Source organism: Hemiscyllium ocellatum, chromosome 7, assembly GCF_020745735.1.
Source record: "Hemiscyllium ocellatum isolate sHemOce1 chromosome 7, sHemOce1.pat.X.cur, whole genome shotgun sequence".
NCBI lineage: Eukaryota > Metazoa > Chordata > Chondrichthyes > Orectolobiformes > Hemiscylliidae > Hemiscyllium > Hemiscyllium ocellatum.
The window spans coordinates 7,470,938-7,486,261 of record NC_083407.1 but is presented as its reverse complement, the minus strand read 5'-3'; the positions used below and the strand labels follow the sequence as shown (position 1 = coordinate 7,486,261).

At 47.0% G+C, this 15,324-nt stretch overlaps 1 protein-coding gene across 1 annotated transcript in view; it reads right to left on the bottom strand.

The window, feature by feature from the left end:
• The window catches only part of LOC132817312 (anion exchange protein 3-like), a 136,994-nt gene that overhangs the window by 36,313 nt on the left and 85,357 nt on the right, over nt 1-15,324 (bottom strand). The window contains exons 13-15 of the mRNA XM_060827723.1: nt 13,802-13,950; nt 6,407-6,601; nt 1,846-2,043 (exon numbers count right to left, since the gene is read on the bottom strand). Coding sequence (XP_060683706.1) covers nt 1,846-2,043; nt 6,407-6,601; nt 13,802-13,950 — 542 coding nt within the window. The remainder of the gene's footprint in view (nt 1-1,845; nt 2,044-6,406; nt 6,602-13,801; nt 13,951-15,324) is intronic.

The following is a 15,324-nucleotide window of genomic DNA, read 5'->3' as shown; positions in this document are numbered from 1 at the left end:
GTTGATCTTAACTGGCTCTTTGGGATTAGCTCACAAAATGCCCCATTCTAGGGCAACTAATTGTGGCCATGTCAATTAAGGGGTGGTTGGTATAGGACTGATGTTAGGGGTAGATTCTTTACTCAGCGAGTCGTGAGTTCATGGAATGCCCTGCCAGTAACAGTGGTGGACTCTCCCTCTTTATGGGCATTTAAACGGGCATTGGATAGGCATATGGAGGAAAGTGGGCTAGTGTAGGTTAGGTGGGCTGGGATTGGCGCAACATCGAGGGCCGAAGGGCCTGTACTGCGCTGTATTTTTCTATGTTCTATACCCAATGAAGGTCACCAATTTGAGAACGTTGTTACTCAGTAGCTCTCCCGGTCTGGAAACACCTCACTCCTCATGTTCTAATCTCTTCCCATGCCCCTTGTGATGAAAGTGCTTGATTTGTATTATTAATATTCGGAATGTCACGTGACTTTGTATCTCATTGCCTGAGAAGACACTGAGACATTTTGAAGGTGGAGGTAGATGGAGTCTTGTCAGACGAGAGGGGGGGGGAGGGGTCAAAGGGATGTCTGGGGTAGACAGGACTGTGGAAGGTGGAGTTCAAACAGATCAGCTGTGCTCACATTGTGTGAAATGTTTTATGAAACTCTCTGCCATCTCTCTCTCTCTTTCCTTTACAATGCTCCTTAAAACTGATCTCCTTGGCCAAACCTTTCACCACCTGACTCCTCATCGCTCTTTCTGTTGCTGGTGACTTGTGTGGTGACAGGGGTCAGTATGTGAAGGGCTAGAGCACAAACTCTGTTCCTGCGCAGTATTAAAGGGCAGCTCTATTGGCTGTGGGGGTGATACAAACAGTATCCCGACAGAGTGTTCCAGACAAGTTACTGAGAGACATTGACAGGTTCAGTCGGTAGGTGAAAGACTGGCAAATGGAGGACAACGTGGGAAAAAAGGAAGTTGTTCATTTTGGAAGGAAGAACAAAAGAACAGAGTATTATTTAACTAGAGGGAAACTGCAGAAAACTGCAACGCAAAGGGAGGGGACTTGTACCAGAAACACAAAAAGCTAGGGGCAGCAGGGAATCAGGAAGGGTTCATGGAATGTTAGCCCTTATTTCAAGAGGGTTGGAGTGTAAGAGTAGGGAAGTCTTACTGCAAACTGTACAAGGTGCTGGGGAGACCACATCGGGAGCACTGAGAGCAGTTTACATGCACTTACTTAAGGAAAGACATCATTTCATTGGAGGTAGATCAGAGAAGGCCCATTGGGATGATCCCTGTTATGGAGGGATTGTCTTATGAGTAAAGCTAAATATGTTGAGACGAGAGGGCTTGGTCTCAGAATAAAGGGGCATCAAATTGAGACTGGATGAGGAGCAATATTTTCTCTCAGGGGATTGGGAGTCTTTGGAACTCCTTGCTACAGAGAGCTGTGGGGGCAGAGTCCTTGTGTATATTGAAGGCAGAGACAGGTTCATGATCAGTCGGGGCATCAAGGGTTACTGGGAAAGGACAGGAAAGTGGACATAAGGAATATCGGATCAGCCATGATCCTATTGAAGGGGGAAGCAGACTCAAGGGGCCTAAAGGCCTAATCCTCTTGCTCCTATTTCTTATGATCTTTCTTTATCGGTTTGGAGTCACATGTACGCCAGATGAGTGAGGATTGCAGATTCCCTTCTCTAAAGGACATTAGTGAAATCTTTTTCTCCAGATTTTAGAAGGTTAAGGGTGATTTGATTGAAGTCTTCAAGATATTATCAGGAAAGGACATGGTAGGTAAAAAGAAACTACTTCCATTTTTTTGGAGAATTTACCCCAATCTTCAAAGTCGGCATTCCACATACTCACGTTCCCTCCTAGAAACCGGCTGTTCCGGAATTTTCTCATGAAATACGCAATGAAGAATGTGCCAACCATCATGACGAGGGAGAGCAGGGCGGTGTTGGGTTGCATCTGCTGGTCGGTTTGTATTAACGGGTGAGTGAGATTGGCATTTCTCAGAGAGAAGGGTGGATATGTCTTCAGGAGAGGATTCTCCTCAAAGACCTGGAGATGGGAAGGAAAAAGACAGCGTTATACAACACATGGAGATGGTGGAATCACTGATTCTTACAGAAGGAGACCATTCGGCCCTTTGTGTCTATATTGACTCTGCTTTGAAGGCAATATGTACTTAGTTCCACTCCCTTCCTCCTTTCCTCTAAGGCCTGTAGGCCTATTCCTTTTCAAGTATACACCCAATTCCAAAGGGTTTCTGGAATGCTGACCTCTCTCTTCCTGGGCTGCTGTTTATTACAGGACTGCTCTTGAGGATATCAGAGTGAATCTAAAAATACATGTCACAAAAGGCATGCAAAACCTTGGTTAGACCTCCCGTGAAACACCGTGAGCAGATCAGGGCACCACACCTCAGGAAGGATAGACTGTCCTTGGAGGGAGAATAACTAAGGTTTACAAGAATGGTACTTGGACTTCAGGGGTTAAGTTATGAGGAGAGATTAGACAAATTTCTCCAGACTTTAGAAGGTTAAGGGTGATTTTATTGAAGTCTTCCGGATATTATCAGGAAAGGACAAGGTAGATAAAGAGAAGCTACTTCCATTTTTTGGAGATTCTAGAATGAGGGGCGTAGTTTGAGAATTACAGCCGGACTGTTAAGGAGAGACAATGTCGAGGTCCTGGTGTGGGACTGGGGTGGACCAGGTCAACACCAGGTTATAGACCACTCGGTTTATTACAAGCTTTTGGAGAATTGCCGCATCATCAGGTGAGATGGAAGGTGAAGTCAAGTGAAGACTTTACCTGATGAAGGGGCAGCGCTCCGAAAGCTTGTGATTTCAAATAAACCTGTTAGACTATAACCTGGTGTTGTGTGACTTCTGACTTTGGTCAGGAGAGATGTTAGGAAGCATTTCTATACACAACGGGTGGTAGATGTTTGGAACTCTCTTCCACAAGTGGCCGTTGTTGCTGGATCAGTTGTTGATTTGAAATCTCAGATAGATAGACTTATTGTTAAGCAACAGAATTAAAGATATGGGCCAATACGGGGTTACGTCATGGATCAGCCCTGGTCTCAATGAATGGTGGAACAGGCTCAAGGGGCTGAATGGCCTACTCCTGTTCCTATGTTACAAGGAGAGCCACAAATTGCACGTCAGGCTGTTCGGCCCTTTGTCCTTGTGCTGGTTCCTCGAGATAGTCCCGCTCACGGAAACAGCTTTCTAACAGGTACAGTGATGTCACCATGGTGATGGTACTGCACTAGGAACCAAAGAGTTAGAACATAGAACATAGAAAAATACAGCACAGAACAGGCCCTTTGGCCCATGATGTTGTGCCGATATTTAATCCTAATGTATAATATAGTAACCTAACCTACGCACCCCTCAACTCATTGCTATCCATGTGCATGTCCAGCAGTCGTTTAAATGTCCCCAATGACTCTGTTTCCACCACCACCGCTGGCAACGCATTCCATACATTCACAACTCTCTGCATAAAGAAGCTATCTCTGACGCCTCCTTTATACCTTCCTCCTAATATCTTCAAACTATGACTTCTCGTACCAGTCAATCCTTCCCTGGGGAAAAGTCTCTGGCTATTGACTCTATCTATTCCTCTTATTATATTGTACCCCTCGATCGAGTCTCCTCTCTTCCTCCTTCTCTCCAGAGAGAAAAGTCCGAACTTATTCAACCTTTCTTCATAAGGCAAGCCCTCCAGTCCAGGCAGCATCCTGCTAAACCTTCTTTGCACCCTCTCCAAAGCCTCTGTATCTTTCCTATAATGAGGCGACCAGAACTGGACATAATATTCCAAGAGTGGTCTCACCAGGGACTTATAGAGGCGTAGCAAAACCTCACGGCTCTTAAACTCAAGAAAATAATCTGAGCTAATAATCCAAGAGCCAGTGGTCTGAATCCTGACAGCAAAGTGGAAGATCTTGAATTCTTTTAATTAGGGACAGAAAAGCCAGTCTCACTAATAGTGATCATAAAACCACTGGATTGGTGTAAGAACCCACTGGGTCTCTAATGTCCTTCAGGGAAGGAAGTTCATTGTCCTTACCTGGTCTGGGAGAACATGAGGACTGCAGATGCTGGGGATCAGAGCTTAAAAATGTGTTGCTGGAAAAGCGCAGCAGGTCAGGCAGCATCAAAGGAGCAGGAGAATCGACGTTTCGGGCATGAGCCCTTCTTCAGGAATGAGGAGGATGTGCCAAGCAGGCTAAGATAAAAGGTAGGGAGGAGGGACTTGGGGGAGGAGCGTTGGGAATGCGATAGGTGGAAGGAGGTCAAGGTGAGGGTGATTGGCCAGAGAGAGGATGGGGTGGAGAGGTCGGGAAGAAGATTGCAGGTCACAAGGGATGAATACAGATTTCTCCAGCTTCCTCATTTACCCCCCCCCCCCTCCACCTTTTCTCAGTCCCAACCCTCAGACTCAGCACCACCTTCTTGACCTGCAATCTTCTTCCCGACCTCTCCGCCCCCAGCCCCTCTCCGGCCTATCACCCTCACTTTAACCTCCTTCCACCTATCGCATTCCCAACATCCCTCCCCCAAGTCCCTCCTCCCTCCCTTTTATCTTAGCCTGCTTGGCACACCCTCCTCAATCCTGAAGAAGGGCTTATGCCCGAAATGTCGATTCTCCTGCTCCTTTGATGCTGCCTGACCTGCTGCGCTTTTCCAGCAACACATTTTTAAGCTTACCTGGTCTGGGCTTACATGTGACTCCAGAACCACAGCCAAAGGGATTGACTCAGAAATGGCCTAACCAGCCTCTCAAACAAAAAACACAAAGAATTGCTATCAGAGACATCAGAAATTGCTGGAAAAACTCAGCTGGTCTGGCAGCATCTGTGAAGAGAAAACAAAGTTAACATTTTGGGTCCAGTGACCCTACTTCAGAAGTTCAAAGCCTCTCAGTTATATTTTTGAAGAGGTCTCACCATCGCCTTTTTCCGCCAATGAGGTGATCCCAGCCAGTCACGCTCACATCCCATGGATGGGGAAAACATTTCCTTATTTACTCTTCATAATTTTGAACATCTCTATCAAATCTCCCCTTAGCACTTTGTGACTTGAGAACAAGCCTAGATGTGTTACATGAGTATTGTTGAAGAGAAAAGACACATTTTGTCAAAACCTTTTGCCTTGCACTCATCAAGACAACATCTAGCAGAACCAACATAAAGAGAAAGTAACATTAGACTGTAGAAGGGAAAGGTGCTGATTGGTTGGGAAGTGGACTCTGGTTAGTAGAGACATTACCATGGAGACTGCTCCAGTTTAAGATGACTGACAGTTCACTGCCAAACATTTTAGACATTTTAAACTAGAGTGTTTGATTCTGGTGGCTGAGGAATTGTCCTGAGAAATGAACTGCAGAATAGCCCTCCTGATGAAGGGCTTGTGCCCGAAACGTCGAATTTCCTGTTCCTTGGATGCTGCCTGACCTGCTGCGCTTTAACCAGCAACACATTTTCAGCTGCAGAATAGTTATTATCAGCTTTATTAAATTGGAACAGGTATTGTGTGTGTACAAACATGAGTTTAGAAGATTAAGGGGAGACTTAATAGAGATGTACAAGATAATGCATGGCTTGGAAAAGGTGGACACTAGGAAATTGTTTCCGTGAGACGAGGAGACTAGGACCCGTGGACACAGCCTTAGAATTAGAGGGGGTCAATTCAGAACAGAAATGCAGAGACATTTCTTCAGCCAGAGAGTGGTGGGCCTGTGGAATTCATTGCCGCAGAGTGCAGTGGAGGCCGGGACACTAAATGTCTTCAAGGCAGAGATTGATAGATTCTTGTTGTCTCGAGGAATTAAGGGCTACGGGGAGAACGCTGGTAAGTGGAGTTGAAATGCCCATCAGCCATGATTGAATGGTGGAGTGGACTCGATGGGTCAAATGGCCTTACTTCCACTCCTATGTCTTATGGTCTTATGTTGTTTCTATCTGACAGCCAATGTTGTACATTCTATCAGGCTCACAATATGGTGCACTTATGCATACTGGGCCCGATTCTTTTCAGAACCAATCAGAGTTAATATACCTGGTTTAAAATGTAAACAAAGCTTGGCAGTTAACTGACAATCATCATTAACTGGTGCATTCTCCATGGCCTCCTCTTCCAATCAGAGTCAGCACTCTCCTTTCACAGAGTGAAAATCCTGCTTTCTCTTTCCTTTGGCATTCAAGTTCTGCATCACCGGATAATTATTCCCTAACTTCTTCAGCCACATTCCTCATCCTAAGCATCATTCTGGTAAATCTCTCACACCCTCAAGGCCCTGACATCCTTATGAAAGCGCAGAGCCTAAAAGCACAGAATATACCTCAGCCGAGGTGTCTGATTGGCTGTTTGACACTGGGCTTGACCTGACAAGAGTTGGCACTTACCTCGTAAAGATTGTGGAAGGTTTCGTAGATGAAGATGACGGAGATGAGGAAGGCGAAGATCTCCTGGGTAAAAGGTGAGATGTAGCGCACCAGGAAACTTCCCTCAAAGGCCACCGTGATGACTACAATGACCATGAGCCAGAAGCCGATCCACACACGACCTGTGAGGTAGTCCACGTTCTGGGTCTTGCTGAACTGGCGATGTGCGAGGAGTGGGGGAGGGGTGATGATGGTGAGGAGATAGGGAACAAAAGGGAGAGATAGGTTATCCATGAAGCAGCGAGATGTTCACCACAGCTCCTCTCCGAACAGACCGATGCACATGTAGGTTCATTCATACCCACTGGGGGAGGCCATGTTCTGTGGAGGATTGTCCACTTAGCTCTTCTGGAGAGTTTCACGGGAATGACAATTCTGTCACTGCTCCTTTTGTGTCGCTTGGTCAATATCCTGAAATTCCCTCCTGAAGGACATTGTGCATCAACCTACAGCACATGGACTGGAGTATTTCATGAAGGCAGCTCACCACCACCTTCTCAGGGGATCGACAATAAATCCTGAGCAGGGCAAAAGTGGGGACTGCAGATGCTGGAACCCAGAGTTTAGATCAGAGTGGTGCTGGAAAAGCACAGCAGCTCAGGCAGCATCCGAGGAGCAGGAAAATCGATGTTTCAGACAAAAGCCCTTCACCCTGGAGGCTTCCTGCCTGTATTCCTGATGAAGGGCTTTTGCCTGAAACGTTGATTGTCCTGCTACTCGGATGCTGCCTGAACTGCTGTGCTTTTCCAGCACCACTCTAATCTAAACAATAAATCCTGAACAGCCACTTCCAATGAATTATTAACGAAAGGAATATTCTTCACACGAGGGGGGAGTGGAAATTTGGAACCCTGTTTTCCCAAAAGGCAGTGAACTGACCATCTCAAAATAGAGATTGTGAGAGGGCATTAGGCTTTAAGAACCAATGAGGTACTCAGCCAGGATTGAACTGAGGAATGGAACGAGCTCAAGGGGCTGAATGGCCTCCTCTGTTCATGCAACGTTTCACTTATTCATTCACAGGATGTGAGCATTGCTGGCTGGGTCAGCATTTATTGTCCATCCCTAATTACCCAGAGGGCAGCTAAGAACGAACCGCCTCCCTGTAGGTCTGGAGTCACATGTAGGACACATCAGGGTAAGGATGGCAGCTTCCTTCCCTCAAGGACATGAGTGAACCAGATGGGCTTTTCCTCCTCTGACAATCGATAATAGTTCCATGGTCATCATTAGACCCTTAATTCCAGATTTGTATTAAATTTAAATTCCACCATCTGCTGGGGCAGGATTCAAACCCAGGTCCCCAGAATGTTACCTGGTTCTCCGGATTTATAGTTTCTGGTGTTGTGTGACATCTGACCTTATCCCGGAGGCTGGTTAAGGGAACCCGACATAATATGATCTCATGGTGCTAGCATTGAGAGGTTGATTGGTCCAGGTCACCTCCGTTCTGCTGGACCTGGCCAGCATTTGTTGCCATCCCGAATGGCCTTCAACAGAGTGTCTTACTGGAACATTTCAGGTAGCAGTTATACGTCAACCACATGAGTGTCAGCCTGGGGTCACGGAGGGGCATTAGTAATACAATGGTATAAAGCTCCTTAATCCAGGTTTGTTTAGTTGAATTTTAAGCTGTTCAAATTGGCGCGAGCATTTGAGGTAATCAGCCATCTTTGTGAGGGACTGAGAGAGTCATGTATAAACTGACAACTCTCCCCTTCTGTGCTGATGGGAACGGGGTCAGCCAGGTGGACCTCATAGAATGTAAGTTCCCTGATTGGGGCCGTTAACCTGATCTAATCAGGGAGCCCTGGCTGGCAGATATAAACAGGAGGGTGTGGTTCACAGACTCCCAACCAAATTGCTTGTTCTGTGGTGCTGTGGAGTCCGTGGACCATGTGTATATTGGGTGTGGGCGTTTGCACTCCCTTTTTGATTTTCTGAAAAACCTTCTCCTCTGTTTTTGGTTGCACTTCAGTCCCACGCTCCTGATCTTCGGGCACCTGGTGCGGAGGAGGGAGGGCAGGTCTGAAGACCTCCTCGTGGGTCTGCTCCTGGGCCTGGCCAAACTGGCCATAAACAGGTCCAGGCAGCGGGCCGTGGAGGGGGTTGTTAGGGCCGACTGCCTGCCCCTCTTCCGCGGTTACGTTAGGGCCCGGGTGTCCTTGGAGAAGGAGCACGCGGTGTCCACCAACACCCTGGAGTTGTTCAGGGAGAGGTGGGCGCCGCAGGGAGTGGAGTGCATCATTTCCCCCTCCAACGCTATTTTAATTTAGTCCTTGCCCTCCCCTTCACTGTTTTGATCACATAGCATTGCTCTTTGATGTGAAGGGCACTGCTTGTCACTGGCCACTCGGGTGTTTCCTATCTTCCTGGTAGTGGAAATTGAATAAAGATTTGTACACCTTGTGTCTCTCACTGTGTCTCACAAAAAAGAAAGAAAAAAAAATAAAAAAAAATAAAAAAAATAAACAGGAGGGTGTGGTTCACGGACTCCCAGCCCAACTGCTTGTTCTGTGGTGCTGTGGAGTTCATGGACCATGTGTATATTGGGTGTGGGCGTTTGCACTCCCTTTTTGATTTCCTCAAAAACCTTCTCCTCTGCTTTTGGTTGCACTTCAGTCCCACGCTCCTGATCATCAGGCACCCGGTACGGAGGAGGGAGGGCAGGTCTGAAGACCTCCTCATGGGTCTGCTCCTGGGCCTGGCCAAACTGGCCATAAACAGATCCAGGCAGCGGGCCGTGGAGGGGGTCGTTAGGGCCGACTGCCTGCCCCTCTTCCGCGGTTACGTTAGGGCCCGGGTGTCCTTGGAGAAGGAGCACGCGGTGTCCACCAACACCCTGGAGTTGTTCAGGGAGAGGCGGGCGCCGCAGGGAGTAGAGTGCATCATTTCCCCCTCCAACTCTATTTTGATCTAGTCCCTGCCCTCCCCTTCACTGTTTTGATCACACAGCATTGCCCTTTGATGTGAAGGGCACTGCCTGTCACAGACCACTCGGGTGTTTCCTTTCTTCCTGGTGGTGGAAATTTGAATAAAATTCGTGCACTGTGTCTCTCATTGTGTCTCACACCCACACACACGCACAATGGTGGCTGGGGGAAAAAAAGAAAGAAAAAAAAACAAAAAAAACAGGAGTGTTAGGGGTTCTGCTAAAAAAAATAAAAAGCAAAAAAAAAGTCTTAACAGGAATGTTAAGAGTTTATATCTGTTCACTCAGAGCTGGCTCTGAGGAAGGCAGACCAGTGTCAAATAATACGCATATGTAAAAGGGTGACTTGGTGAAGAGATAAAAAATGAGGTCTGCAGATGCTGGAGATCACAGCTGAAAATGTGTTGCTGGTTAAAGCGCAGCAGGTCAGGCAGCATCTTGGTGAAGAGATACCAACCTTGGTGGAATTATTTCAGTTATCACTGACTAGGCAGCACTCATTGCCTGTACAAAAAAAAATAAACAGGAGGGTAACTCTATTTTGATTTAGTCCCTGCCCTCCCCTTCACTGTTTGACCACGCAGCATTGCCCTTTGATGTGAAGGGCACTGCCTATCACTGGCCACTCGGATGTTTCCTTTCTTCCTGGTGGTGGAAAGTTGAATAAAGATTCGTGCACTTTGTGTCTCTCACTGTGTCTCACACCTGCACACACACACACACACCATGGGTGCTAGGGAAAAGTAAGCACTCCGCAAACAAAAACAACAGGAGTGTCAGACATCCTGTTCACTCTGAGAGCTGGCTCTGAGGGAGCTGGATCAGTATCAGGGCGTCTCCACATGTAAAAAAATGGGTGACTTTGGGATGGGATGCCTACCATTGTGGAGTTATTTTAGTTCATACATAATCTAGCACCTTTGTATCAACCTTTAAAGAAGGGTCAGCTTGGGAAACTATCATGTAGCCAAGCCATTGCTTTTAAGGAAGTGAAGCAACAGCTCTCATTCTCGAAGGTGCTGGCACACTATATAAAAAATAAACAGGAGGGTAACTCTATTTTGATTTAATCCCTGCCCTGCCCTTTACTGCTTGATCACACAGCATTGCCCTTTGATGTGAAGGGCACTGCTTGTCACAGGCCACTCGGGTGTTTCCTTTCTTCCTGGTGGTGGAAAGTTGAATAAAGATTCGTGCACTTTGTGTCTCTCACTGTGTCTCACACCTGCACACACACACACCATGGGTGCTGGGGAAAAATAAGCACTACCGCAGTTAGGCGGCAGTGTGGGGGATAATAATAAAAAAAGAGGAATGCCAGACATCCTGTTCACTCTGAGAGCTGGCTCTGGGGGAGCTGGATCAGTGTCAAGGACTTTAAAATAAAAGGAAAAAAAAACAAAAAAAAAAGAAAAAATAAAGAGGAGGATCATGACGGCAGGGTGGCTCAGTAGTTAGCACTGCTGCCTCACAGCACGAGGGACCTGAGTTCAATTCCAGCCTTAGATAACTAACTATGTGGAGTTTGCATAATCGCCCCATGTCTGCGTGAGTTTCCTCTGTGTGCTCTGGTCTCCTCCCACATAGAACATTAGGGGCGGGCTGCCTTAGAGTGGCAGAAGGTGGGAGGGACAGGGGGGTTGCTGGGGGTCTGTATTGTATGCACTGGTTTTAATGAAATGGAACTGTCTGGTATGTACAAATGTCATTGTTACTGTTTGTAATGATTGAAACTGGGATTTAAGGTGCGTCCTCATATCCCTGAAAACTGGTTGAACGGTGGGGTTCGGGGCCTGGCTTTGCTGCCCCTCTCCCTTGTAAAATTGCTGTTTCTCTGTATACAGCTGTCAATGTTAATTGTTTTGTAAACTGTGAATTGGTTAATAGTATTTTTAAAAAATAAACAGAAGTGTCAGGGGTTCTGCTCACTGTGAGAGCTGGCCCTGAGAAAGCAGGATCAGTGGGGGGGGGGGACTCTCCCCGTGTAAATAAAGGATGGCTTGGTGATGGGATACTGGCCTCAGGGGAGTTATTTCACAACGGGATCTGAGCCCATGTCCTCAGAACACTCTGGATTGTTAGTCCAGTGACATTCCCACAGCACCATTATCTCCCTATTTCAGTTTGGACCGAATCATCTCTCAGTACAACAACCATCTGACCAGCAGGAGGACCAATGGCCAAGTGGTAATATTGCTCAACTATTAAAACATAGAACATAGAACAGTACAGCACAGAACAGGCCCTTCAGCCCACGATGTTGTGCCGTCCACTGATCCTCATGTATGCACCCTCAAAGGTCTGTGACCATATGCATGTCCAGGAGTCTCTTAAACGTCTCCAATGACCTTGCCTCCACAACTGCTGCTGGCAACACATTCCCTGGCTCTCACAACTCTCTGTGTAAAGAACCCGCCTCTGACATCCCCTCTATAGTTTCCTCCAACCAACTTAAAACTATGACCCCTCGTGTTGGTCATTTCTGCTCTGGGAAATAATCTCTGGCTATCGACTCTATCTATGCCTCTCATTATCTTGTATACCTCAATTAGGTCCCCTCTCCTCCTCCTTTTCTCCAATGAAAAAAGTCTGAGCTCAGTCAACCTCTCCTCATAAGATAAGCCCTCCAGTCCAGGCAGCATCCTGGTAAACCTCCTCTGAACCCTCTCCAAAGCATCCACATCTTTCTTATAATATGGTGACCAGAACTGGACGCAGTATTCCAAGTGCGGTCTAACCAAAGTTTTGTAGAGCTGCAACAAGATCTCATGACTCTTAAACTCAATCCCCCTGTTAATGAAAGCCAAAACACCATATGCTTTCTTAACAACCCTATCCACTTGGGTGGCCATTTTAAGGGATCTATGTACTTGCATCCCAAGATCCCTCTGTACCTCCACACTGCCAAGAATCCTATCCTTAATCCTGTACTCAGCTTTCAAATTCGACCTTCCAAAATGCATCACCTCGCATTTATCCAGGTTGAACTCCATCTGCCACCTCTCAACCCATCTCAGCATCCTGTCAATGTCCCGCTGCAGCCTACAACAGCCCTCTATACTGTGAACGACACCTCCAACCTTTGTGTCATCTGCAAACTTGCCGACCCATCCTTCAATCCCCTCATTCAAGTCATTAATAAAAATTACAAACAATAGAGGCCCAAGGACCGAGCCCTGTGGAACACCACTCACCACAGACTTCCAGACAGAATATTTTCCTTCTACTACCACTCGCTGTCTTCTGTTGGCCAGCCAATTCTGTATCCAGACAGCTATGTTCCCCTGAATCCCATTCCTCCTGACCTTCTGAATGAGCTAGGTATTAATCCGGAGAACCAGGTAACGCTCCGGAGACTAGCTTCGAGTCCTGCCTCAGTAAATGGTGGAATTTGAATTCAATAAAAATCTGGAATTAGGAGGCTAATGATGACCATGAAACTGTTATCGATTGTCAGAGGAGGAAAAACCCATCTGATTCACTCATGTTCTTTAGGGAAGGAAGTTGCCATCTTTATCTGGTTATAGTTCGACAGGTTTATTTGAAAACACAAGCTTTTGAAGCACTGCTCCTTCGTCAGGTGATGTCAAGTGGAAAAGGGGCAGCGCTCCGAAAGCTTGGAATTTCAAAGAAGCCAATTGGACCATAACCTGGAGTCATGTGACCTGTGATCTTGTCCACCCCAGTCCAACCATATCATTGCCTCCAGCAGTAACTCATTCCCTTGTGAGTTTACTGTAGCATTGAAGAGTCTCATCCCTAAAAGCTTTGAAATGACCCCGAGGAAGTTGGGAGATGTTTAGGGACTGGAGGAGATGACAGAGATAGGGAAGGGGGGGGTGTAGGAACTGGAGGAGGTGACAGAGATAGGGAAGGGGAGTATAGGGACAGGAGGAGGCGACAGAGATAGGGAAGGGGGTGTAGGGACTGGAGGAGGTGACAGAGATAGGGAAGGGGAGTGTAGGGACAGGAGAAGGTGACAGAGATAGGGAAGGGGGTGTAGGGACTAGAGGAGGTTACAGAGATAGGGAAGGGGGCTATAGGGACTGGAGGAGGTGACAGAGCTAGGGAGAGGGGTGTAGGGACTGGAGGAGGTTACAGAGATAGGGAAGGGACATAGGGACTGGAGGAGGTTACAGAGATAGGCAAGGGACATAGGGACTGGAGGAGGTGATAGAGATAGGGAAGGGATGTAGGGACTGGAGGAGGTTACAAAGATAGGGAAGGGACGTAGGAGCTGGAGGGGGTTACAGAAATAGGGAGGTGATGTTGGGCCTGGAAGATGTGACAGAGATAGGGAGGGGATGAAGATGAGCAATTTGAAAAGAAGGATGTGGATTTGAAGATCAAGGCTGGACTGGGTTCCAGTGTAGGTGAGCCAGCATGTGGGTGGGTGGGTGAATGGTCTTTGATAACAGGCTTACCTTGTAGAACGCCTCTTCAAAGACCAGCAGGGGGCCGGTGAATCCAATCACCAGGAGGGGCTGGGCTCCCAACAGGGAGAAGACCACCCCTGTGGCCGATGTGGAGACGATTAACTCTGAAACCCCAATTAACCCCTCGGTCTTTGCACCTGCATGGGGTGGAGATGCCATTGTTAGACTCAGGACCGTTTACAACAATGCAGAAGCCGCCTCAGGATCATTACAGAGAGAGAAAGAGCCACCACAACCCATTCCCCACACATCCCCTCACTCTCCCGTATGACCAAGGCTGTCTCACAGAGACCAGAGCAGTTTGTGAAAGGATCTTTGCAGAGAAAAGGGGGGGAAAAGCTTTAAATCCACCCGCCACCCAATCTTCCTCCTGTCTGCTTTCATATGCAAATCCCATCATAGATTCAGAGAAGGTTCCTTTAGATTGGAAACAGATAATGTAACTCCTTTACAGAAAAGGGGAGGGAAGCAGAAAGCAGGAAACTACAGGCCAGGTAGCTTAAAACCATCATGGCAAAATTATTCGAAGCTATTATTAAAGACGTTATAATAGAACACTTGGATAAGTTTGAGGTAAACAGGCAGAACCAGCACAGTCTCATCAAAGGGAAATCATGTTTAACTAATTCCTTAATCGGCTTTCCCTGAGCCCGAGAGCTGTCAACTGAATTGTGATAAACTGTGTCTTATTTTTACCTTTTAATATTATTATGTATGACTGCTGTCATTGAAGTAGGTGCCACGGTGGGCTGACTTATACAATCTTTCACAGCACTCTTCATGTAAAGGGACGTATGGAGTCAGCTATTACGAGGGGGCATAGCTTTAAATTAAGGGGAGGTAGGTATAGGACAGATGTTAGGGGTAGATTCTTTACTCAGCGAGTCGTGAGTTCATGGAATGCCCTGCCAGTAGCAGTGGTGGACTCTCCCTCTTTATGGGCATTTAAACGGGCATTGGATAGACATATGGAGGATAGTGGGCTAGTGTAGGTTAGGTGGGCTTGGATCGGTGCAACATCGAGGGCCAAAGGGCCTGTACTGCGCTGTATTTTTCTATGTTCTATGTTCTATGTATGATCAAGATGTGTCCAAAGCTGAATCCAAAGATGTGTGGGTTTGGTGGATTGGCCATGCTATGACAGGTCAGCGAAAGATCAAGGGCCGAAGGGCCTGTGCTGTGCTGTAATGTTCTATATTCTATATTACTATATAATTGCCCACAGTATCCGCGGATGTGTCGGTTAGGGGGATTAACCAGGGGAAGGATAGGGTTACAGGGATAGGGTAGGGGGCTGGCTCTAGGTGGGATGCTCTTAAGAGGGTCAATGTGGACTCGATGGGCCGAATGGCCTGTTTCCACACTGTAGGGACTCTATGAAATAAATTTCTATTCTATTCAATTGTTGGGGTTCTTTGAAGAACTTGTGCTCTGGATAAAAGGGAACCAGCAGATGTATTTAGATTCTAGAAAGCAATTGATAAAGTGTTACATCAAAGGTTGTGGAAGAG